This window comes from Xiphophorus maculatus, chromosome 8, assembly GCF_002775205.1.
Source record: "Xiphophorus maculatus strain JP 163 A chromosome 8, X_maculatus-5.0-male, whole genome shotgun sequence".
NCBI classification, from domain to species: Eukaryota; Metazoa; Chordata; class Actinopteri; order Cyprinodontiformes; family Poeciliidae; genus Xiphophorus; species Xiphophorus maculatus.
In genome coordinates, this window is record NC_036450.1 from 13,541,158 (window position 1) to 13,568,039 (window position 26,882).

The 26,882-nt window shown below is 38.4% G+C and overlaps 2 protein-coding genes across 6 annotated transcripts in view; one reads left to right on the forward strand and one right to left on the reverse strand.

The window, feature by feature from the left end:
• The window catches only part of LOC102221251 (E3 ubiquitin-protein ligase RNF34-like), a 23,065-nt gene extending 18,494 nt beyond the window's left edge, over positions 1 to 4,571 (forward strand). For all 3 annotated transcript variants that reach the window (XM_023338887.1, XM_023338886.1, XM_005812803.2), the window contains one exon: positions 1,776 to 4,571. In XM_023338887.1, coding sequence (XP_023194655.1) covers positions 1,776 to 1,960 — 185 coding nt within the window. In that variant the 3' untranslated portion in view covers positions 1,961 to 4,571. The remainder of the gene's footprint in view (positions 1 to 1,775) is intronic.
• On the reverse strand, positions 3,951 to 26,880 carry LOC102224704 (lysine-specific demethylase 2B-like). Of its 3 annotated transcripts, XM_023338884.1 has the most exons (22): positions 26,287 to 26,880; positions 26,117 to 26,207; positions 25,428 to 25,572; positions 25,203 to 25,281; positions 24,752 to 24,798; positions 23,428 to 23,606; positions 23,206 to 23,312; positions 22,907 to 23,000; positions 22,602 to 22,755; positions 22,073 to 22,188; positions 21,541 to 21,661; positions 20,565 to 20,971; positions 20,388 to 20,474; positions 15,135 to 15,365; positions 12,801 to 12,944; positions 12,613 to 12,699; positions 12,131 to 12,487; positions 10,295 to 11,340; positions 10,042 to 10,205; positions 7,458 to 7,619; positions 7,126 to 7,344; positions 3,951 to 6,141 (listed from the first exon to the last, which is right to left on the reverse strand). In XM_023338884.1, exons 2-22 carry the CDS (start codon positions 26,159 to 26,161, stop codon positions 5,960 to 5,962), a joined length of 4,173 nt encoding a protein of 1,390 aa, XP_023194652.1. In that variant the 5' UTR covers positions 26,162 to 26,207; positions 26,287 to 26,880; the 3' UTR covers positions 3,951 to 5,959. The 3 variants fall into 3 exon arrangements, with proteins under 3 accessions (XP_023194652.1, XP_023194653.1, XP_023194651.1); XM_023338885.1 differs by having other exon boundaries at positions 12,131 to 12,478; positions 26,117 to 26,880; XM_023338883.1 differs by having other exon boundaries at positions 26,117 to 26,880.
• Between the last annotated feature and the right edge of the window lie 2 nt (positions 26,881 to 26,882).

Here is a 26,882-nt window from a genome sequence, read left to right on the forward strand (position 1 = left end):
CATTAGTTGGAAGAATATGTACTGTATGGATTTTTTCCTCAAGGACTGAGAAACTCAATGTAAAACATAAAATGTGTGATATTATGTCAACCTATGCGATCCATATTAAAATGTAAGTAAAAATATTATCTTAGTTTTGTGTCATAAAGTAAAGTGTAAGTTTGCACTCTTTATGCAAACTTTATGTTCTGTTTTTAACTTTTTTGTGAAGCAAATTGATTCTTTTTGCACTGAAGCTGCACGGTAGATAAAAACGCAATTGCAATCATAATTTTATTGTGTGCAATACTACAATCTCAACAGACTTCATGGATCCAGCAGTTTTTCGATATAAAATTGTAGGTGCCATATGTTCTTAGTTATCAAGATATTGAAGCTGAAGAGTTGAGGTCACTGTGAATATGGAAAGGAAAGAGAAAAGTGGAAAAACTCAACTTATGTAGAGCTTTTCTTGTCATACTGACCACTTTACAGTCACATTCACCCAATTTCACTATTGCACTAACAAATTCATGCACCAAAACGCTGATCGGCAGGCAACTTGCCCAGGAGCACATTGGCATGTGACTGTATGTGGAATCAAGCCCACAACCTTTCGACTGCAATACGCACTGATCCACATTCATCGCTTTCCTGTAGCAATCTGTTGCACCATGACCTTGTATTGATTCATTGGTTTTCTATCAATTCAAATCCATGCTGAAGATTAAACTAGTAATGAACACTGGCTTCAAATAAAAAATAAAATAAAAACTTAATTTACAGGTGAATTAATAACCAACAGATGCAGTCGGTCTCATCTGTTTTCTTGACAGATGTTTTGTTTCATCAGGAGTTATCTGACACATCATTCTACTTTTTGTATTAAATTTGCTGCTTACTCATGCTGATGATGTTTTTATGCGTCACTAATGTTCACTGTTTTGATATGACTTGATAATGCGGCTTGCAACATATGACGCTCAAGTTAATTTTGTTCAGGAAAAACTAATCTTGTGCTTCATGATCTTAACAATGTGCCATCCATCCATCCATCCATCCATCTATCCATCCATCCATCCATCCATCCATCCATTAATCCATCCATCAGACAGGTTGCCATTTTTTTCACAGATTTAAAGCATTTAAATTACAATTACAGAATATAAAATCATTTGTTGTAGTTTAAATTAAGACTTAAATCCATTTTGATGCTGCAGAGGAAGACCACTGATGATACCAGTTTTATGTTTATAATTTAATCTGCTGTCAGGAAATCAACAAAGCATTAACTTGAAATAACAAAAAATAACTAAAAGGCCATCTGAATCAAAATTGTCTTCACAGAAGACAAAATACAATCAAGGCAAAATAAACCTACAAATAAAAACACAAAAAATCTGCATTCACTAACAACAAGATTAAGAAGTTCTGTTACAAAGATCTGTTTTCTCTTCAAAGGTAAGAGGACATAATTTGATTTAGACTTATTGTCATTGCACAAAAACACGGCAGTGAATTTGGCAACCAAATGTTGTTGCTTGGCCACCAGAGTACACAGAAAAAATACTGAAAAACTAAAGGTGTAACTACAGATAGATATATAAAAGTGTTATTGATGCGGGTCAGAAAAAAGAACAAAGAATTCTGCAGAAACGTAATCTATCACACCTCAAGAGAAAACATTTGAGAGTTACAGAGGCCAGATGGTTTGGGTGCCATGAATAAATCAACTGAACTCTGATCTATGTGCAGTTCAATAACATGCATGTGATGCTTCCCATTTCCCTCCACAGATGGAGTCCGAGCTCAGCTGGCGGCGGACGAAAACCTTTGTCGCATCTGCATGGACGCCATCATCGACTGCGTGTTGCTTGAATGCGGCCACATGGTGACCTGCACCAAATGCGGAAAGAGGATGAGCGAGTGCCCCATCTGCAGGCAGTACGTGGTGCGGGCCGTGCATGTCTTCAAGTCCTAAAACTGATTTTTTTTTTTTTTTTCGTTGCGTCGGAGCGCGCGTGGCCCTGGATTTAGCACGGAGGAGGAACCTGATGCTGCAACAATTGTGAAAGAATTTTTTTTTTCCAGACTAGACTGTTGCCTCTGGCCTACATTTCCCCCCTTCGTCCCACCTGTCCTCCGGCCGCGCCAGGTCTCCCACTCTGCACAGCAGACACCGACACGACTCTCTGCTTTAAATCCTTACTTGTGGGAGGCAAGAGGAGGTGGTTCTGTGGACGCTTTGAGACGGTCTGTGGCGATAGATTTGAGATCCCAGGGTTTTAGAGTTGATAAGGTTTACACTGTCATGCCACATGGCACTGTATGATCTCCCTCAGTGTTCATTAGGATGTGCAATATCAGAGAAAAAGACTTTGTGCGTGTGTGTTATTAGAAAAAAACATCAGCCATTTCATCCATCACACACAAGGGTGCGTGTAGGGTGCCAAACAACTTGCCTTCACAGGATGTTTTGGTTAAGATCTCACAGTATGCATCTCATAACCAGCAAGTTTGGTTTAATAGTTTACTTTTAATCTTTTTCAGATCCGCTTTAGAAAACAAAGTCTGGACACGTTTCCCTGGTAATTCATTCATGACAAAAAATAAATAAATCTGAAGTCAAACCCAACTTCACCTGGACCACGTCTCAGCCCCCTTATTTGTTAAGAAAATATTTTTAATATCAAGCTTGCAACAATTTGAGAGCTCTGCATAGTTTATGGTTGATTTGGGAAATAGATGAAAGAATTACCCTCTTAGTTTTGATTATGCTGTCATCTACAGTGCCTTGCAAAAATATTCATATCCTTGAACCTTTTTTCTAGGTTTTTTTCCCCCCCAATTTTAACCACAAACCTCAGCGTATTTCAATGGGATTTTGTGTGATTGGCCAACAACAAAGTAAGCACGTCAGTGGAAAGTGGGAAAAAGAAATTATCCATAATTTAAATTTTCTTGTCCATTCCTGAAGACCCAGCAGTGAAAAATTAGATCTTTAAGGAAGAATATTCCTGGTCAAATGAGACCAAAATAAAACATTTTTGTGAGGAGGCTTAAAGTCGGCAGTGTAAGGGAAGCTGGGCCAAGTTGGCGTGAAGATGGGCGGAGCTAAATAGAGGAAGCTACTTAAAAAGCTACTAAAACCTGCAAACAAATCAAGACTGGAGCAGCTTCACGCAGAACAACAACCCTGAACATTCAGATCAAAACCTTCTGTTAGTCTGACCTAAAACAAAGCCTTGAAAATTAATATGAAAAAAACATTTAAAAAAAACTTTTTAGTTGCTACTACTTTGTGTTGGTCTGTCACAAAAAAAAAAAAATCTGTTTGTGGTTGTAATGTAATAAAATGTGGAAAAAGTTCTAGGGCATGAAAACTTTTGCAAATCATCTTAAAACCTTCACCATCTCCTTCCACTAATCGTGCTTCTTTATGGTTCCATCCTAGCTAATCAGGTGCTACTTCCTCATTTATTACTGTTAGATCATTAACATAATTTTTGTCTTGTGGTCCTACATTTTGCTACACAGAGGTAGCTGTATTTACTTTAACCTGTTATGCAAATGAAACACCTTCATGTCAAAAGAGGCAGTTAAATCTGTTTTGAAGTACTTTGCAGCAAACTGAATAGATCTCATACGTAGCTTCCGTAGTTCATTGATAAGTTATGGATGTTTTCTTGTAAGAAATATGATTTTTTTTTAAACAAAAAAGAAAAACTCCACTGAGTAGAGAGGGTTGAGAATTTTCCAGAATGTTTTCTCACTGCGTCACCATCTCTCTCTCTTTGTTTGGCGTGTTTCTGTCACCAGGTCCAAACATCTGAAACTGTTGAACACCATTTCCGCTGTACGGAGCACTGTAACTCTGTAGGTCCTGTTGTTGAAGCTGCTGTTTGTCGAAGATGTCATTCACGGGCAGCTACGGTGATATCAGACTGGGAGAGCACTCATATTCACAGATATTTATATTCTGAATGTTGAACCTTTTTATTTTGGTTAACAGGAGATAAAAAAGGATTTATTAGATTCAATAAAATGCAGTATTACAAACCACAAGGTTTAAAGTCTGCTCTTCATTTCCATATAGAGTCCATTTAATTATCGGCGTTAAATCAAACGTCAGTATTAAAAAAAAATTGGTGCACAAGTTTGAGTTGATTATTTATGCCTGCTTTCATTTATGTCAAACAAATGTTTATGTCATCATCTTAATAAATACAAAAATAGAGAATATGCTGCCCTCACCAACCCAGTCCTATGTAAAAAAAAATAAAACAAATACATGAATAACTGTTCCCAAGTAAATGTATGACATTCAACACATGATATGTGAAACCTTTGAAAAAAATTAAAATTGAAGACCTCATTGTTCATAGTGAATTTAATATCTCAAAGATTTTCTATAAGATTTACATGTATGTTTTGAACAGATAGACTGATCTAAGGTAATATACAAAAAATCTCACAGAGACAGTCTTTAAAAAATGAATCTTTAAAAGTAATGTTGCTAAACTGTAAACATGGACTGACATTTTATAAAAACAAAAATCTTTCCACAAAAGGAGAACCATTTAAAAAAAAAACATTTCTCATGAAAACTGAAATTGTTCAGTGTTACAAACCAAACACAAACTTAAAAACACTTCTGTAAAATGTTGCAAATAAAGAAGCATTTTGTTAATATATCTGTTCCCACATGATAAATGGTAATGCGTCTCTAGTCTTTGTGTTAAAAATAAAAGAGATCATGCCATTAGTCATAAAGTAAAACCTTGAAACTTATCCTCGGACCAATGTGCTTGGCTGTCATAAATTTAGCAGAAGACAGAATATTTATTTATTTAAAAGCCTCAACTGCAGCAGATGGAAACCAAATCTCCCATAATGGTGAAATGCAGAATAATCACAATTTTGGAACAAAAATGAATGAAAAACTTCCTTGTTGTTTTTTTATTTAATATGACGGTTTTATACATACTTTAGACAAATTACTTTCCCTTCTATTTTTTCAGACTTGGCAGATTAATATGATTCAGCACTGCTTATTTTAACCTAAGGGGCTCCACTAAGGCCTAGATTTAGTAATGTTAAAATATTATTAAATCTAAAGATGGATGTAAACATTTCTTTGCTGCATGCAGAGCTGAAACGTTTTCGTCTAGAAAGCACCAGCAAGAGAGATGGCAAAGAGGCAACTGCTCACTGACGTCTTAATGCAGAGCAACCGAGTGAAATGCAAGCAGGCAGTAAAATTACTCAGCAGAACATTTAGTGTTGAAAAAATAGGCTTTATACACTGTACAACATAGCGTATGTAGGAATACATTCATGTATTCGTGTGTACCTCATGAGTGCAAATAAGTTTTAAGCTTTGAAACATACACACAGGTACAGTACCTGATCCAAATATGGTCTTTATATTGGAAAACTTTTTTTTTACAGTAGCTTTATCTAATAGAAAAAAAAAACAGATCCAGGCACATTCAATAAAGTGTAAAAACAACCGCACAAACACTAATTACCTTCCAACAACTGATTTTTCTCTTAACTCCACAGAGCTGAACAACAATGCAAACTGATTATCTTTTTTTCCCCTTGTTTTGGCAATATGATATTATACTGGTGCATTTTATATTGCACGTAAATGTAAGAAAAACTTTCTGATACAAAAATAGTGATTTATAATGCAAAGGTTATTGCATTAGAGCAAAATAGTCTATAAACACCAGGGGATAGCTGTGATAGAATATGCAAACAGTTTATCAATAAATAAGTCATAAACAGGAGCAACAACAAAAACATTGAATGTAATATTGCCATAGCTGGACAAGACCTCCATTTTTACATTCTGGCTCAGCAGCACATCAGTTTTCAGATGTATTTACCGTCCGTGTGTCAGTTCTGTGTCTCTATCACAAAGTCGTCTGCTGCCTCCAAGTGGACGGTAGTTTTATCACAGTCTCTCCCGCTCCTAGCTGATCTTCTGCAGCAGTTTGTCCTCTATTAGCTCAAACTGAACGCTGACTGACATCTCGGCGATGAACTGGTCACACCCCTCCTTGGTCACCTGTTTGCAGTAGCGCAAGTCGATGTGACAGATGCTTCCACAGCGCTTGAAATAGGTCAGCGACTGGTCGGTGACCCTGTTACAGACTGCAAAGGGAGGGAGGCACAAGGTGAGAAATCAGAAAAAGGTGCAGAAGTGTTCTGACATGAAGGATATCTGTGCATGTCTTGTGATTACCTGATTTTAGTTTTAAGGCTATATCTGTATTTAATATCTCCATGTATTTTAAAGGTTACAAGGTTCCCAAGACCCTTAGAGGAGATACAGGCCCACAGCATTACAGAACTTTCACCGTTCAAAACAGTTTGCCAAGGGTGCTTATTCACACATTCTGATGATCATTTATTACTAGAAAACCCAACACAATTAATGTTTATGTTTATTTTTGTGATGGTAGGACAAAAAAAGATTACTTCCTGGCATATATTCCAAATAACTAGCTGGTTTAAAGATATTGCTTAATTAAAACTTGGTGATCCCAAGACTTTCTAGACTTATTGATTAACTAAACTAAACTAGCAGATATGATAAAAAAAAATGTTTAATTTACATTTCCTCATCATAAAAGTTAGTGATGTCAATAATAGTAGCACTAGTGACTTTGTTAAGAAAATATTTCCACAGATATTAACATCGAGGAGAATTTGACTCTGACTAGAAAGTTCTTAATGAATTAAATTCTGTTTCTGGATAATTCACTCTTTAATTTTGTGTGCACTACAACAACATTGATGCTCTCTTTCTATTTGTTTTCTCAGAGTTCCTGGTGTTTAACATTAAATTGCATTTAACATGTTCATAAAATGAAACAAAATCTAATATTTCATTAGTTAATAGATATCACACTATTTTTATTTTTATTTTTTTTCAAATTATGTTTCACATTTTTCAGAAACAAGCCAGACAGCAGTGGCTCAAAATGATCAAAAATATATTTTTTAACTCAATTCCAACCAGCTGACTGACACGTTTGCTTAACTTATAAACCTAATCTTTTAACTCACACACCAGTGAACTGCACATGTGAAGTAAGCTGAGATTTCCAGCCTGTAAAAGAGAGATTCTGGTACCTGACAGGTTGATGTCAGTGAGCGAGTCTCTGGTGGTTGTCCCTGCAGCGGTCAGGATGTTCACAGACTGGTCGGTGACATGGTTGCAGTAGCTGAGGTCCAGCTTCGATAACAGAGGCATGTAACGGATGATGAGGCACAGAGTCGTGTCGGTGATGTCCAGTCCAGCCAGCCGGAGCTCCTCCACGTGACGCAGCTTACTCCGGTTATCCAGCTGACCTGGAACATAATAAAAAGAACTTCAAAATCTGAGGGAAATGATTAGGTTTGGCAACGATAGCAAGGATATTCAGATGGTTCTGTGAAACTGATTTCTTAAGAAGTGTTGATACCTGGCCTGTTATCTGTCGGGGGCGACAGTAAGTCTCTCATCTGGGCGTCTTTCAGGCCCTCGACCCACTGAACGTCCAGCGTTCGCAGCAGAGGACAGCTGGAGGTGCACAGGGCCGAGACGGCGACCCAAGAGCAACCTGACAGGAGCAACACGCGCAAACCTGCAGGGCGAGAATTTAGAAATGTATAGTTACATTTTGAACACCTCATCTTGTTTTCCTGCAGGTAGAGAAAAATACACTGCATATTGAAGATTCATTCTGAAGACATTGTTAGGATTTCCTCTGTAAATCAGCTCACATGCACATTAGGTAGACTTGCTGAATAACAGTGATCTATTAGGGAGAGCCATGCGATTCATAAAGGAAAACCTTTCTGCAGTAAAATAGTAAATAGTTTGAACAAAGTTGCTTCGTGAAGTACATTATTTGACTGCCTTCATAAGAAAAAGCATTTACAATAATGATAAGTTCTCTTCTCAGATTATTTAAAAATTCAGTTTGCTTCTTTTTGGTACATTTTTTCCTTGCGCATAACTGAAGAGGCCCTGGACAGCCACGGTAAGTTTCATCAACTTGTTCTCTGCAAGTTTTGTATTGTTTTTATCCACTGAGGCACTTGGGTGAAGTTTTATATCTTCTTTATTTGACAACTTTTTGCCATGCCCACATCCTATAGTGCCTTTACACAACAATCACATCCCTGGAGGTTTTTCACATTTTGACAACACAATTGTTACAAACACAAACTTAAATGTATACTATTTGGATTTTGGGTGCGAGATCAACGTAAAACAAGGCAAAAATACACACTTTTCAAACTTCTTTATATAAATAAAATCTGAAAATTGTGATATCCATTTGCATTCTACCTTTCGCTTCAATTACAACAGCAAGTGTTTTGGGGTCTTTGCCAAATTTGCACACACTTCATTTTTATCTATTAAAAATCCTTGGAAAACAAGTCTGTTGTAGTCAGGGTGTGTTCATGTTCATATGGAGTGTTTGGTTTTGACTCGTCTGACCAGATTAGCTTCTTTTATGTGTTTGCTTTGTCCTTTAGTCCAAATAAAATACATTAAAGTTTGTGATAATAACATGACAAAATGTGGACAAAATACTACTGCAAGGAACTGTATATCAGTACACTCCCAGTTATTCAGGTGTGTACCTGTGTAGTTGATCACATTTATGTTTATATTAATAAAAATGTTGCAGAGGTTCACAGTACATAGTCTTAACCATGTTTGAGGCTTCACTGATAAGATTATAGAGGCGTTCATGAAAAGCACACATTTCATGAATAAAATCCCATTCCTGGTTCCATTTATTCAATTCTCTGAGTCTGCAAAAAATGCTTATGCATGGTACAAAGTCAGGAGCTCCACTGACGGAGTGCAGCATTTTTGAAAGCAAAAATGGACACAGTATGAACCATCATTTGTTACCCCTCTTCTGTAGTCTGCACAGTTTAACTAAAATGTGATTTACTAACATAATGGGTAGGCCACAATTTATCTTCAGTTCAAGACAAATGTTTAATGAGCTACTGTAAGGAGTTTTGTATATACAAGTTAAACCAGGTGTCTTCCCGGATCTTAGCACAGCTGGTGCCGTTGTCCAGGGTTTATTTGTCGAGAGGCGAGGACACGCCCTGGACAGGTTGCCAGCTCATCACAGAGACACACAGAACAGACAACCACACACACTTATATCTAAGGGCAATTTAGAGAAACCACCTAACCCAAGAGTTGTGTGTTTTGCAAGCTGGAGTACCCAGAGACAACATGCAAACATGCAGAAAGACCACAGGCTGGGATTCAAACTCAAGACCTTCTTGTTGGCAACAATGCTACCTGCTGCGACACAGTGCAGCTGGAAAATATATGAAAAAACTGAAGAGCATCTGAGCAATACCTTTAAGGAGAAAGGAGGAGAAATGCAGTTTGACTTTGGTTTCATTTACAATTCTATAAAATCACTGCAGATTTTAGCCGCTTTCAGATCATAGTTCACAACTACAAGCAAGATTTCTATGACTTTTGTCATGCAAATCATACAAGTGAGTCCTATGAGATAACGGGGCAAACACCAGCATACACCTGGAATTGTAGAACCAAAGGGACATGTTCTACATGTTAAAATCGTTCACGTGAACAAAATACACAAAATTTGTGTCAGGCTCAGTAATATCTGCATCTGCTTTTGTTCATCAATGTATTTCTCCTAATCGGACACCTATACACTACAAAACCACAAAATCTTACCAAGTATTTTTAGTCTAGTTTTTTGAGCAAATATTAAGTATTATTAACTAAAACAAGTTCCTATATCTTTCTGAAAATATACTTGTAAGTTAGTTACAAGTATATCCAGCTGAGAGGATAAAATTTGACAAATCCCTTCTTTTCATGGCTTGATTGTCTCCTCGGATATCTGAGGTGTGACAGCGTTGGTTCAGCTTCAACACCCATTCTCTATTGACACCTTCCTACTAACTGCCGTGGCATGCAGAACATGCCACAGATTGAAAGTCTTCTCAAAAAAGATCCTTAAGTTTTATACTCCAATGAAATCCTCTTACCAGGAAGCCTGTTGATGAGCCAGCTGAGCTGTTTTTTGGAGATGTTGGTCCAGCTGAGGTCCAGAGCTACCGGCTGCCTCCGGATGATGCCGCTCAGCATCAGAGGCGTTATCGACTTGCAGCGGTTCAGGCTGATTTGCTTCCACAGGGTTTTATCGCAGCACCTGGTTTGTGACAGGAAAGACGCGACCCGTGAGTTCGCTGCGCATTCCCATTTGGAAGTTTCCAGCGGGACAGTTTGTCTCATACCCACCATCTGTTCCACGCTCTGCAGACACGCATGCAGACGCAGAGATCCCTGTGAGGGAGGTGACTGAACACTTTCATCCACGCCTCCCGACGCATCACGTGGGCTTCCCCGTCGTTCAGCGGCAGTCTGTCAGGTGGGGGGCTGATGGGAGGGGGTCGAATGACGTGGCGCTCCATTTGAACGCACTTCGGAGGCGACCGGCGGGGGAGCGGACGCGGACATATCGGTGTAATCGGCACGCTTCTGTTCCAGCTAAGAGGAGAGTAACCGTGCGGCATCCCATTGACCTCCCGACCCCTGTGTCGCAGCCAGTCACCCAGGTCACTGCTGCCGTTGCTGAGCGGCCATCTCGGTTTCTGCTCATCCGCTTCGCTCCCCGGTTCTGGTTTTACTGGGCTGTGATTCTGGTTGCCCGAGCAGTCCTCGGTTTTCAGCGGCGGTCTGTGGTAGCTGGCCACACTGTCCTCCAGCTTAGGAGCTCTACGATTCTGAGTCTCTTCAGTTTTTATAGGTTTGCAGTTCTGATTGGCTATAAAGTCTTCATTTTTGAATGGCCTGCGATAATGACCGTTGTTCTCCATCTTCTCTGCGCTGTGCTTCTGGTTGCTCAGAGAATCCTCCATCTTGAGGATCTCTTGGCTTAACTCTTTGCTCGGTCCTTTGTTTGGAAGACGTTGGCGCTGATGGCGGGCTTTGAGCGGACCAGAGCTCTTCTCCTGGCCATCTCCTGTCTCGCTGCTCGGTCCGGCTCTGGGAGAGTTGGAGGATGAGTGGTCACCTTCTCTGGCTGAGGACGTTCTTAGCAGGGGACTCACGAGTGCCTTGGTTTTGTCATCTCTCTCTTTAGCTGCAGCCTCCTCTTCCTCTGAGTCCTCATCCTGGCCTTCATCGTCATACTGACTCTTCCTCTTAAAATGCATTCGGTCCAAGGATAAAATATCTTCTTCATGATCCCAGTGTCCCTCACCTTCCTCCCTGTGATCGTTCTCTGTCTTGATTTGTTGCAAAGGCTTCAGACTAAATTGATCATCTGCTTTTAAAAGTTTTTTCTAAGAAAGAGAAGAGAAAGTTACATTTTAATGCAATAACAGTTAGTCTACAGCTACAAAAGATTCCCACAAATTTATATCAAACTTTATTACTTTTCCTAAATGTAAATGTCCAGATATTTCAGTCAATTTTTAATCAGTATTTACTATAAAAACAAAAGTTCACTATGGATTTACTGAAATTTTACCCACATGTTGCTACTTAGTTTCCTCATCTGGTTGAAATAAGGATCATACACTGTCTTTCACTCACAACAGAGACATAATAGATGTTTCGTACATTTATGACTGTAATATCAAATCTAAAGAAGCAACATCTAGCCCTGCTGTGGCAGACACTGCTGCAGAAAACCCTAAGGACTCCTGGCCAAGTAAAATCAGAAGGTATGAAGCAGCATTAATGCTAAATGAATGTAATAATTTTTGAATAGTGAATAAAAGTGAGAAAAGAACCTTTTAAAAGTCAATATTTCTTTACATATTTTGTAGCAGTCTGTTGGTTTGCAAACAGGGTCCCCAACAAGAAGCTAATGCTGTTTGGAGAGCCAAGACATGGGACATTTGGGAACCGCTGTTATAGATAACATCATTACCACTGTTATAATAAAGATGATGGATTGTGTCAGCTGCAGTAGTGAAAAGTGTTACTTTACAGCTCTAAAACAAATCTATCAAATCATATAATAAAGGAGTCAATCCTTTAGAACTCCAGCACATTAATATCAAATATAATGCATGTTTTAATAATAATATATGTAAAGGTTAGTAAAAAAAAATATAAGGGTCTTACCTTCTTTTTCAACATAATGGGTTCATCGTTCGTATCAAACAGTTTCCTTTTCTTCCTTAATGGATTATCTTCAAGCCGTGTTCGTGGTAAGCTATCCAGAGCTAGCAGGGGCGGACGTTTCTTTGGAGGCTCCTCGTCGTTCTTCTTCAAGGTTACTTCCCGCTCCGCTTTTCTTTTCACAGCAGACGAGGTCATCAGTGGGGTAACAGGTGTCGTTGCCATCACCACCGGCAGCGGCGGTGGGGGCAGCGACTCGGGCTCGTCCTTTGAGTCTCGGTTTAAGCGCGGTTCTTTGAGAAGGGAGCCAGGAAGGTTCGATGCGTACTTGAATCCTGGCCCCCTTTTTTGCTTTGTGGCCAAAAGGTTGGAAGAAAAGAGAGGACAACTTTATTTCTCTGGCTCTGACATGTGCAGATAAATTTAGCTGTTTTGCAAATTGATCAAAGTAACATAAACGGAATCTAGTCCACAGTGATGCTTACTTTCCCAGTTTTTCCTGCATGGTTACACTTTGGACACTCCCAACAGTTTGGCAGCTCATCATTGACTAATCCACTCGAATCTTTAACCTAAATGAAATCAGAATTTATTGTTTGACAGCTGTCCATAGCATGAAAAGGATATTGTTTACAGTGTTTATATTTGATCATACTGATGTTGATCAGCTTACCTTGAGACAGTTTGGATGAACAATCTCATTACAGATGGAGCACTCCATGAGCATCAGGTTGAATTTCTCCTCTTCGTCCTCCACTGTGTCTTCCTTTCCAGCTTCTCCACAGACAAGACACACTGCTGTGTGGGGCAGGACCGGCTGAGGAAACCCATACAAGGAGATAATCAGTACATCTGTCTGTGTTAATATACGGAAATTACATTTTTGTATGTACGTTTTTAGTGACTCTTGGAATAAAAGCTTTTTGTGAAGAGTAAGACAAGCTTAGAAACCAACCAAAAGATGTAAGGAAGTTATGCAAATAACAGTGCAATAAAGTAGTAACAGAAATGTGGCAGAAAATAACAAAACATAAAGCAGACCAAACCAAACCTGGTAAGAATAAACAAACAAGGGCAGCATCATGTGGCTTTGTGGGAAGAAGAAGTTGTGGGCTCCCTCCCTACTAACACATTAAGGTAACTCCAAATTGCCCACCAATCTACATATAAATGTATGAATGTTGTAAGTGCAGCTGGGTTAATGAGACTCATAGTGTTAAAGTGCCAGGAGAGATCGAAATGACAAGTTTATTTTACTGTCTTCTTACAAAAAAGTAGAACATCAAAAAATACTGAGTTGACATAAAGAATAAACATGTGAGAAGTATAGTCTGTTCTTTCTTTTATACTTTATTTATTAATTTTGACCATTATTTCAATTGCAATTCAGACTGAACTCTGAATTCAGTCTAACTTATTCTAAAAAAAAACAAAAACTATCTTTAAAAATGATTCCATGTATTAAATTGTTTACTGGTAATGAATTTAAGCTTGTTAAACTCTTGATTAAAAACGTTTTCCTAACCATTTCAAAACTTAACCTTTCTGCCTGTTATTGAACATTCCCTGCAGCCATGTTTTTTAAACCCTGGTCTTCAAGACACACACTGTCCTGCATGTTTTAGGCATTCCCCTGCTTCAGCACACATGATTTCAGTTGATGGCTGGTAACAGGGTTTTGCTGAGTTGCAATCGTCTGAATGTGGTGTGTTGAATTAGGGAAACATCTAAAACCTGCAGGTCAGTGTGTCGTTAGGACCAGGATTGGGAAACTCTGCCCAAACCTGGGGCAGAGGTTTGGGCAGACAACAGGCTGTTGCCACCCTTGTGCTTTGCCTTAGAAATGTTGTGGTTAAGTACACACAATTATGCATCATCAGAAAACAAACTAAGGCTTTTGTGGTCTGTGGGTGATTTGGAACAATGCCGAGATGATCACACAATCTTGTGACTCATCTCAGCCAGTGAGATTATTTAAAGTAGAGGTGCCGAGAGTGAAGCATCTCCAAAACTTGAGTGTTAAAATTGATTCAGGTTTCATATACACTTTTCATTACCACATTCTATTCTTTTCCAGGCTCAAATCAGAAGATTTTTTTCCATCTATTTTGACCTATTTAAAAAATATAGATACAAAACGTTTTTTAACGCAGATGTTTTCCTAAAGGTCTGCCTTTAAATAAGCAGGAAAAAAAGACAGATAGACTCATACAACAATGATCATAGGATAGGGAATAAAGTCTGACAAATTTTCCACTCTCTTAATTGCTTCCTCTATATTTAGTCAGATCCATAAAATCCTTTAAACTAAATGTTATACTTTTGCAGACATTCCCAAGCTGCATACTAACCACGTTTATTCTAAAACTATTGTTAATAGCACATATTTTGCCATAATAAGAAGAGATTTTTTTACAGTAGTCATAGAAGATTAAAACAGCAGAACAGTGGCTGTTTGTGATGTCATTTTGCTCTAGTCTAAGAGGCTTATTAGAAGCATGTATATCCTTCAAAAAGCAACACTCAATGTCATAAATTTTTGAAAGTATTATTTAGTGAGTTGAAAACTAAAAAGTCTGAGAAAACTGGTCTAAGCTGCAGATATGAGCCCAGTTTGTATATTTTTCTCTGTCCATGGTTCTGAAACATACAAACAGCACCTCATCAAACACTCCTCAAGAAGCCTTTGAGGAAGTCATGACACAAAAATATACCTGTGAACCAAGAACTATAGGTATTGTTCATATTTAATGGGCCACCTCTACATAAAACAGCAAGCATCTAATGTTGTGCCAACCAGTAGCCTCTCACAACATGCTCATGCATCTGTCTTTATCATTTCTCCAATTAATTGTTATCAGTCTTTATGCAAAGATGGGTTGATTACCCTTACTTATTTATCAAACGGATATAAAACTGCTGCTACCTGTGTCACATCACTCAGAAAGCTAGCGAGCCAAACATCATCTCTAAATAAAAACGAGCGCTCCCAGCATCCTGTACTCACAGCAATGCACTGCCTCATGATGCAAGACTGCTTCATTCGCCCTGGCCCTCCAAACTTCTTCATGTCTTTACAGAAGTGGCACTCTCCGCACTCCGTCCGCAGACACGCCTCGCACTTTCGGCAACGCGTCCTTCTTCTCCTGGCACCAGACGTTCCCCGGCTGGCCGACAGCTTGACTGCTGATGCAGGAGACGCTGCCATCTTAGGTTTTGGCCGGTTGGGAGGCCGGGGCTAAAAGGGCAAAAAGGGATACAGTGACGAGCGGATTGACAAAAAAATTAAGCAGTAGTTTTACTTTGGTGGTATCTGTTGGTGTCACGCTGCTCAACATGAAGCCTGCAGTGAATCATACGGGATAAAAGTTCCAAGTTTAATCACATCAATGTAGAGATAACCAAGAAGCTTTACAATTAATAATTAATATCTAATTGTCTCAGTACGTTACAAAGAATACATCATTAAGAAAATATCATAACAGGTACAGTAAAGCCCATTAGTACATTTAAGGTCTACATTCCTTTGCAAAAATGTTCATACTGCTTTAAGTTTTTCCATGTTTGGTTACTTTTAAACCAAACACTATATATAGACCATAAACTTATATAATTTTAAAAGTGTAGCATGCATTTGTGTTTAATTCCATTCACTCACTACTTTGTAGAACCATGTTTTGCAACAATTAAGTCTTAATCTTAATGGGGTGTGTCTCCTCCAGTATTAGACAAGAAGAAACTAAAATATTTGTCTATTTAATTTGCAAAGTAGCTCAAAGTTGTTCAAACTGAGTGGAAAGTCTCTAATCTTGCCACATATTCTCAAATAATTTGGGTCTAGGTACCAAACAAAATTCTGAAAAAGTTCCTTTTTCTCACCTGAAATCCCAGTAAAATACATTGAAGTTTGAGGCTGTAATATTTAAAACGTGAAGAAGCTTAAGATGTGTGAAACCTTTCGGAAAGCACTGCATAACTGCAAATCTAATATTCAAATAAGATGATGTAAGTGCTGAACAGCATTTTTATAATTTTTTTTTGCGCTTTCCCATGCTGGGATAATATTTCAATGTCCACAGAAATAAAGGGATAATATGCATTAATATTTACCCACAGAAAACAAACCTGACCAGATGGGGCTGGTTTTAAACACATATTCCATGCGTCTTACAGGACTGAACAGAAGAACAAACAATCACATCAAAAAATGTCCCTGAAGGCACCATCCAAATTTAGCCTCTCGCTGCCTTGCATGTTTCTTCTTCAAAGAGAAGCTACACTCACAGCCACATTTCACACATGCTGCATGAGGAAGACACATTGTTCTGTCTTCCAGAGCACACAGACTGATAAAGACATGCACTCATAATAATCTCTGCTCTATTTTAAACATCTGGCCAATGGAGATTATAAATCTTTGACCATTATTGTTTCTGTGCTGTAATTCTCCTCCTTTGGCGGCTCAGTGGTTGTTCTTTTTAATCAGAAAATCCACTCGATGCTCCCCACCATCACACATGAGACACTGAGCAGCAGAATGGGGGGATAAATAAATAAGAGCAAGAGGTGAAAAACACTGCAGCTATTGGAGACGAAGCCTGGATTCCTTCAGCTACATCGGCAGTGCAGATTTTTCTGGTGTCAGCATAGCAACAGCCGCGTCCCGTTCTCTAACAGAACAGTGTATGACACACACACACTTGTAACCAATGAGGACTGTAACTAGAGAGCCTCCAAGAGGGGAAAAAAAGTGAGTGTGGTAAATTTTGGGCACATAATGATAATTTACAGCAGCCATGAAACAGACTGACACGGACAGTCAGATATGTGGTTGGCAGACAGGATTAATGTGAGATATTGAAGAACTGGGGGAAGGGGGGTGCAATCTGCCCTGGAGTTTTTTAGGGGGATTAACAAGAGGGAGGGACCAGATAACCAAGCAACAGAGACCAAGTCCTGAACAGTTACAGTCTGACAAATACTCAGATAGACGTTAAGCAGCTACTTATCTAATGATCACAGCGTATTGCAGGTAAATAAAACAGGTAAATAAACTACAAGTTCAAGAGGCATGTTAGGAGACAGACTGATCCCTTCTTGTGTCCTGTCAGCAAAAATAGCTGATGCACAGAGAATTATTTAGATTTTAGCAGAAAAATAATAAAAAATGTTATTATTTTATTGACAAACTACAAACAGGTTATAGTTCAGTCTTTATCAACAATAAAAATACAAGAAAATCTGACTAGTTAGCAATTTCTTGAGAGCTTATTCTGCTGGGAAACATTTTAGTAGAACAACTGCTACGATTAATGAAATGACCAACTCCATGGTAATTAAGTTGAACACACACGTCAATGTAAAATCAGTAATGAGAACAAACATAAAACATATACAGACAATTAAAAACCTAAGGGCAACAACAAACTTCAATGATCTTATAGCAACAGTAGAGGTTAAAAGAAAAGAACAAGTTGATAAAATTTTTGCAAAATTTGGTTTAGATTATAACAGTTTCAACATATACTGGAATAAACGACCAAAAATAAAGTGCTGTGATAGCAACATGTAAAACCTGTAGGTGATGTCACTAAATATAGCACAAGTTGCTCAAATTGTTCCTAAAGTTTCCGTTTCAGAGCCCGAATCACCCTCTGAACAATTTTGGCCTTAAGGCTACTGACTGAAAGAATGTGTGTGAGGGGGGTGGGGGTGGGGGTCGTGCGTGTACGAGCGCATGTGTGTGCGTGGGGGTGTGTGGAGGGGTGCGTGGGGGGGGGGGGTGCAAATGACTGGAATCAATTTTGGAAAGGTCATGTGACTTGTTCTACTTGACAGCAGAACAAGATGGACTCGTTCATCAGCGCTCAGTGTTTTGTTTCATTCAAATGCGGTCACAGATTTTAAGTGAGGGAGGAGTGTGGCGCTGAGGTGAGCAGTGGAGTAGAAAAATTATTTACATCAACAAAAATTTGCAAGCAACTTCTTTCACAGATCCAGCTACCATTTATACCCATGCAAATGGGTGCAATAATATAACACATGTTGAAATATTAACAGAGTTCAATATTTTTACAGTGAGGCCACTAAATCCGAAATGAATCAGCATCATAAGGCAACCGCCAAAAAATTTTAACAGTAAAAAAACACTAATTATCTTCTCTGCAATAAACACACAAATAAGAAAACTATAAAGAAGATTCAAATCAAAGACTGAGCACTGAAGGCAGACTGAATCCACGCTTTTGTCTCAAACAAGCTCAATTTCCCCACTGCTCTGTGATGTTCCACACAAGCGTAAACACAAAACATTCCTCCAGTTGGCTCGGTGTGCCTGCCTGCCTGCAGGGCGTCAGTGTGCTAACCTGCTCAGAGTCTGAGTCGTAGTCCTCATCATCAGCGCTCAGCGACATGGCCATGGCTTGTTTTCAGATGCCGTCCAGCTCATAGCAAACTGACATGGCTGCAGTCTCCTCCTCCTCCTTCTACTCCTGCTACTGCTGTCAGGCCTACAGCCCTCCCTCCTGCTCTAAAGCTTCACAATACCACAAGCAGATGTAGAAGCACACACACACACACACTCACTCACCCCAGCACACAATTCTCCCTCATTAATATGGATCTGCTCCATGGAAGCAAAGGGGTGTTGCTGCAAAGCGCTGAGCCAATGGGAGGCGGCTGAGCATCAGAATATGAACTGGGGGTGTACGCCTCGGTCCAATGAGAAAAGAGGAAGCGGCAAAAGTGTTATCATATTCATTCTGCGCATCATAAGGAGAAAAGAGCAGGCTTGTGCACAACCAATAGAGCCAGATGGCATCTCATTACAAAAGGCAAACACAAAGAGGCCCCGGGACCAGCAGCTGGCCTTTCAAGGGACAGCAAGTGGGTGGCGGGGTGATCCAGAGGCTTGATGAGACCAGCAGAAACTTTATGACCAAACATTTATATGACAATTATCTCGAGATGCATAAATAATACTTTCCCTAGCAGCTTACGGTCTGATCTCCCAACTACTATTCAAAACAAGTACCTGCATAAGCCCTTATCCTTGTAGGTAATTTTTACTATAAGTTGTTCCGATAAGAAAATGAAGACAATATTGACATTGTTATTGTTAAGATAAATGTAGGGGTTGTTTTGTTTTTACATATCACAGATTAACATAAATTAAATACACATTAGACAGGAAGCATGATGTATTTTCAAGGCACATAGTACTACTTCATAGCACAATAAAGCAACTATGTTACCTTCAGTTGTTATAAAAAGGCAGTATATATCAAACTGGACTTAAAAGAAATTTAACGTTGCAATTTGATGCCTGGAAATTGGCCACTGTCTTTTTAAGAAGCGTCTGCTCTTAAAAAGACAGTGTATTTCTGACATTCCGCCTTCAACACGTCATCACAACAATGCTCCTCATTTCGGCGTTTACAAAGATCCTTAGGAGAGCTGAACGAGATTTGGTCACATTCTCCAACAGGCAACGACAGCTGGCAGAGGCTGCATCACCACCGTCCACTTTAAGAACTTTTTATCATGCTTTTTATGGAAAATATTCTCAGTTTCCCATTCACTTGCTGATTCTGCTCAACTTCCCTTCAAGATTGGACATCACCAAAATTATCCTGTCAGAAATTGCCTGCCTTCTGTGATCACCCACAGTGTACAAAGTGTCTACAGGTTTTTTAAGGATCGTTGTCACCCTCTGGACTCGGATTGAGATGTCCAATAGGCAGAACTCAGAGGAGGAAAAACATGTTTATTCCCAAATTTAAGAGCAGTAACAAGTGCTTCTGTAATCTTCTGTAGACTATTAACCTTTTTGTAACACAAATGTGACTGATCAGTTCTGACTGGCTGTCAAAACCCGTGTAAAACACCAAACCTAGGAAAAACTTAAAATACAAAGATTTTTTTTTTTTTCCTTTTGACAACCAGCCACAGGTTTATGACCACGTATTTAATTGTATTCTAATTGGGGTATCCTACAAAACTACAAAACTTGAAGATTAAATCCTTTACATTAAATTTAGAACCACAAAACTTCCATACATTATTATCTTCATTTAGCCATTATCTTTAAGCCAAGAAAAGTCAGATGAACACCGGAACTTAAAATATTTTCCAGAACATCATAAACTGACTCCCACTTTGCAAAGTTCATCGTCCTGCAGCTCATTCGTCTGTAAAAGAGGGCTGAAACAATGTAATAGAAAATTAAAACTCTCTGCAAAATTTGGTTTGTTTTGCTTACCTTTAACACTTTCTTAGGCCATAACACAACAGGAACCCCGGTGATTGCTAATTTTGGGTCATCATCAGCATGTTCCTTCAGGACAACCTAAACAGCCAAAGAGGAAAACAAACCGTCTTATGTCTACTCCTGTAATTGTTTCAGTGGTTTTCTTGTTTTGTTTTGGGTTTTTTCTACCTTGATGTCATCTAGGAGGGCCTGAGGGCTCTCTATTCCCACCGGAACACATTTTTTATTCTCAGGGAGTGATTCCAGTTTCTCCACCAGTGTCCTGAGCCCGATCAGCTCATGCTGTGTCAGGTGAGTCCACTTGCTCTGAGCCTCAGAACCTGGAGAATCCGAGGGGGTTTTGGGGAAGTCTAGAGAGGCTGAGCAAGGATTACAGCTGTCCTCCGAATCGACAGATAAAGCAGCTTTGAGCAGTGAGCCCTTGATGATGTCAGGCGAGCAAGGGCCATCTCCAGAAGGTCTTTCAGTTTTTTCGCCGTTGCCGTCAGTAACTAGAGGTCCACAGGAGTCCTCATTCATGTCCTGGCCCCTGGAGTCTGACGACGGACTCTCTGTTTTTATCTTTGTCTCATAGTCTAGAAGTAAGCAGAGGTAATAATACCGCTTGTCGAGAACGTGTCAAACTTCACTAAAAATGAGTAAGGTTTTGTTTTTACTTCACCTTGCAAAGATGCTTCCCACCTCCACAACTAAATCTTTCAGATAATTGACAAATATAAAGTAAAGACAATGGGTTTTCCCTTGTTGATTTAAATTTATTAAGGAAAAGAACTATTCTATGTGGCAATAACTGTGACAACAGCAATTTATTTCAAAAATAAAATAAAATCAACTTCAGGCATCAAATTCAAAAGCAGAATGACGTGATAGCCTCTCTTTTAATTAAAATTAAACTCCAACTTGATGCAGAGCCTCTTTTCTGCAGGATTTCCTGCTTGGTGGATTCCACTTTACATAATGAGAAAAAGTCCAGCTGCTAGTATTCAGTCTGTGTGATAAAAATCCTCTAAACAGGTTAGAGGTTTTGAATTCCAGCTTTCTTTATATGTTCTATGAAAATCATGCTTTTGGCAGTTTATATATCATTGAATCATATGTTTTGTATTTTTCTATTTCTTTGGTGTAGTAAAGAAATAGTTCTTACCGACAGACTCTTTATGGATCTCGTGAGTAAAGTAGGACTTTTTGGTCAGGCAGTGCAGGTATCGCTCCAGGACGTACCAGCACATCTCGTAGTAAAATGGGAAGCGGAATTTGGAATGAACCTAAGGAGAGGAAAAAGGAATTTATACTTACATAAACTCAGACTGGCTATACACTGCTAACATTTTACAAAGTCGCTTTTTTTTTGTGAAGGTTATCAGAGATGTCAGATACAAAATGTTGTTTTTATACATGGACATGTATAGAAATAACACATTATGTTGCATCCTGATACAGGAGACAGAACAGCTCTTGGGGAATTCGGGTGAAAGTCTTCATGTGATTTCTTTTCTTGAATGCTTGAAACTATTCTGTTTAAATTTCTTGTGGAGAAGCCAGTAAACAGGAGACAGCAGTTCTTTTTTGCAGTGTAAAATAAACTCAAAATGTTTCTTTTTACTGAGATGAATCTATTGCAGAGTTTCCTGTGCAGGTCGGTTTATTGCCATGCTTTCCAGCATGAAGACTCCTACCTTTGTCCTGTTTTCTATCTCGTGGATAGTGAACTGCATGGGGATGTTAAAGCTGTGCAGAATGTTCCCTCCAAAAACTAGAGTGTCTACAGGAGTGTAAACGGCATGGATCCAACCTTAAATTACAAAAAACAAAAAAACAATCAAAACAATAGGGAAGGCAACATTTGTCCAAACTCATGATTGGACAGGGTTGCTACAACTTTTTTTTTTTTTTTTTTAACAAAAGGCATACTTTTCCAAACTCATAAAATTTCTAAATATCTCACTCTTTCTTGCCTGTTTTTAAACTACAAATACACAATTTACCATTTTACAGTGGTCAGGCTTTAAATATGTAAACCGCAAACACCATGACTATAAGGATTCACTACTATTCAAATTAAATCCCAAACTTTTAAAGACTTCTCCAACTTCCCTAGGAACTCTGCATTTACTGCAAAGTAACCGTGAAAGGCTTTGTGTCCTTAATTAATCTGGTATCTAACTTCTTCCTGTTGTCTCCTTAAAAACAACTAAGTCAGCTCACCAGATGGGATGAAGAAGGTGTATCCTTGTTTCAACTCCACTCTCTGGCATCCATCAGCTCTGTCTCCCAGGAAGACGTCACTCTGCTTGCCTGAAAGGACCCAGTCCTCATACAGTGCAAGGTTATGTGGGGTTGGAGGCACAAGCCAGAATACCTGACAAAAAGAAGTGTTGGGCTTTTACCGCAATGGACTGGGCTAATATTAAAAAACCTGGGGCTACCATTTATTAAACCATATGATGCAAAATCTTAGTTTAAGTATGAGTATAATATAGTTTAGGTATAAAGATAAAACACAAACATACTTTTTGTCCCTTGAATACATGATACCAAACTGAAGTTCCTCCGAAATCAATGTGAAAGTCTGTGTAACAGCCCTTTACACTCATCAAACAGTACCTGAAAACAAAATAAGATCATACTTAATTCTAGGGGGAAAAAATATCATTAAAAAATTAGACAAATATTAACTATTTAGAAGATGGCAGCAAAAACAGTTACACTTGGAAAAAAACACATTCCAACTATAAGAAACTAACAAGGAGGACAACAGTAAAGAAAATACTTTGCAGTATTTACAATCAATACATTAGCAAAGTTTAACCTTTGCACTTTGGGGTACTTCATTTCTGAAATAATGTTGGTGGCTTCTGTTTGGCTGTGCTTTAGGTCAGGAGGCCACATGTTGTCCACCCAGTCAACCTGATCCACCTGTAAAAACGATTAAAACTGAATGTTTATGCCTCAGTAACAAGTTTTCAGTCAACTTCATAGAGGCTTCTGAATGCCTATGAACATTTTCACAATATCACCATCCATTTCCTACCACTGTGGGCCGTTTGATGAGATGCTCCAGTTTAGTGTGGCTGAACTCTAAGCTGATGACATTAAAGAGTTTGTCGCGCTCTTCCTCTGGGGTCTCGTAATAACGGACAAACTGAGCCATACTCATTTCCGAGCCTTTTTGAGTGCTCACGTCCATGACATCCACAGACCTGCGACTGCCTGCAACAAAGCAGGTCAAATCAACTGATCATTGGCTTTATTACAAAAGCTCCAAATTGTGGTATTACACAGGATATTATACCACAAAGGTAATTTTCTTACAATCTGGGCAAAAATCTTTTACGTTTTCTTATTTTGATTATTGAAGGTTTACAAAAAACCTGGAATTTTGAAGCAGAATTAAGACAATTCTCATTATCAATGATACTGATAATTTATCATTATCATTTCCACAGCTTTTATTGCAGTAGTTTGTTCTCACTCTTTCAACTTAAAGATATTTACTCAGTGATGGAAAATCCCAAATTAAAGGGCAATTACTTTTAACAAAATGGTCATGGCCTCAATTATTCACATCTCAAAGAATACCTAGAAAACAAAGAAGTTTTGTTAATTTATATTTTAGATTTTTAATTTGATAATAGCATCTAAACATTTTTATTAAGTAATCCATGACTTCAGATTTTCCAGGAGTGCATATGATGTGACACAAAGGCCGATTTCAATGAGCCACTCTTCAAAAATGGGAAAGAGAAGTAAACATGCCAATTCATGAAAAGCGACAGTGTCTTACAGCTATAATTCAGCATGTAGTTGATATTCTTAATTTGCATGTATATATCTAGTATAATTAATACTTAAAAAGTCAAGAACAACTTTAACTGGAACAAACAAAAGAGCACACTGAGAGTAATGATTAAATAGGTCAAACCTCCAAAGCTCAGTTTCAAAAAACTGCAAACCTTTTTGTCAAAGTGAGATTAGTCAACTGGAAAAAAAAGTAATTAACACTTCTACATATCTTTACTAGAGGTGTGTTGAGGGTACTGTATATCTGCTCCAATTTGAATCACTTCAGGGGCTCCTCAAAGTGTCATTCACAGGAGTCCCCACTAGATGGGGCTGATTTATTCAAAATTAAAGTAATCATGTATTTGTAGGTAAAGATAAAAACTAAAAAGAGAATGGCAAAAAATTAAATATCACAATCATAGCAGTGAGGGGGAATTGTTCTACAGCTTATCACAGTTCAGAGACCTGTATAAGTTTTCATCTCTGTGTTATACTTAAAAATTGTAAAATTATATAACATGATATCTGTTAATACTGTATGAATATGTTGGTATTTGTGGCACTCTGCTTACCAACTAATCCTTTTATTTCACTGACTGTAAATTCAGAGTCAGGCATTCTGCAAAAAAAAAAAAAACATGGTAAAAATATAAAAACAGATCTTATCACAGAAACATGTTTGACAATGAGACAGAATTTAGATCTTCACGTCTATACTGCAGCAGTCATTTCAAAAGAAATAAGCACAAGAACACAAATACTCAATAATGCTGCTGAGATTTTGTTTGTTTTTCAACTGGAAAAATCTGCATAACTACAAATGCAAATATAAATACACCTTAGTTATTTTAAAATTATCTGTTTATATTTAATGAGTTATGTTATTTGAATTTGAACAACTTTAAATAATTACTGCAAGTGTATTGTGGTCCAGTTAATAATAGTTTAATTAAGCACTTTAAGAGAAAGTGAAAAGAACCTCAGTATTAACAAAATTGCAGTTTTGTGTAGAAAACTTCTTACCTGATCCCTAATTCATCTTTCTCTTTAAAAATAAGTGGTATCCTGAGGGCCTCCCTTTGCACATATTCATAAGTGAAGTCTGCAAGACAGGATATTGTCAGTTTTACTCCAAATCATGTAGGTATCTCTTCATATATTTATTGATGTAAAGACAATATTTTGCCATTCAAATGGTCATTTACTTTGTTGCAAGTGAATAATAAAGTTGTACGACATAATTTTTACCTCTGCCCTCCATTAAGTGAACAAACTCTGAATTATAGCAGTCACTGGCAAGCTTTTCCTCCACGCTGAAACCTCTAATGTTTACAATTTCTTCAACGTCAGACAGATCCTCGTTCTCGTCGTACATCCTCCGGCAGATGGAGCGCTGCCATTGAAAAATGCCATTATTTACATGACAAAAACAGACACGCGTGAAAAGCCCACTGGCTTATCCCTAAAAAGGCCCACGCTTCTCCACAGATGGCTACTAAAAAATAGTAAAGAGTCACTGAACGTTCATTTAGTGTCTTAACTTTAAAGCGTAAAAATATTTCAGTTTTTGTAGCGCCACTTCGGTTACCATAGCAGCACAATCGCAAAATGTGACTTCTCGCGCTGCGAGCGTTTAATGACGCTCATCGAAAGAGAAAGGAGCTGCTGGTGATAACTGTAATTGTTTCCAGTTAATCGCCCGTCTTTAACAATTTGTCTTACATATGTTTCCAAATGCTTGGTGAGTATTACACAAATAAAACAAGTTGTAGTCTCTACAATTCGGCACACGGCCGTTCTTTTCATTGTCTTCCTCAAACTTTACCAGCTTCCATGACATGACAAATACCCCCCAATGTTTTCAGTTGCAAACGTTAGCTAAGCTAACCCAGTCTCTCTTCTCACAAGCTAACGTTAACGCGGCGGATGCTACGCACCAGCCTCCGTCCAGTTTCAGCACACGTCTCCACGGACTGGGCCATCGTCTCTTCGGGTCGTTTTCCAGCCTCTCAGTTTCGGGGAAGCATCCTCATGCGTAGTAAAGTTAAGGAGGCACTTAGCACCCTTTTACGCTTCAAAACAAGGGAACCATGTTTTTGTGTCTTACGTCATGGTCAGGAACCAAAACATTGTTGGACAACGTCATGGCATGTCACTCCGCTGCTTTCCACTGTTTTTACAAACCACAAACATTCATTACATAACATCGGCTTACAACGCATAAAAGCTACTTCCGTCTTTAGAGGACGCGTGTAGTTTAATTAACCACCTTTAAATGAACAGACTTTAAGATTATTTTAAAATGTTTTTCATACATAGATGAGTAGAACTGCAGGCACCTAAAATAACACCTTGGTTGTTGTTGTTTTTATTAGATGGTGATAATAAAACATTTTGTTCGTTCTAAACAAAGTTGTGTCGTATCAAGAAATATACTAACATTTTGTAATCATTTAAATTCCTTTTTTTTTAAACTCGTTTCCCTTTTGGATTAGTGAGATATTACTGAATCTGAAATTATTACATTTCTGATTTTGGTCTGCATCTCTTTTCCTAAGGATGGGTTAGTTTTATTTTGTTTTATTTTACTTTAAACTAACATGTCCCAAATCCTCTATGACAGAACATAGTGTAAGATATTTGCTTTGCAAATTTTAGAGTAGTGCATTTGTGGCTATATATCACCTCATTTCCATACCACAC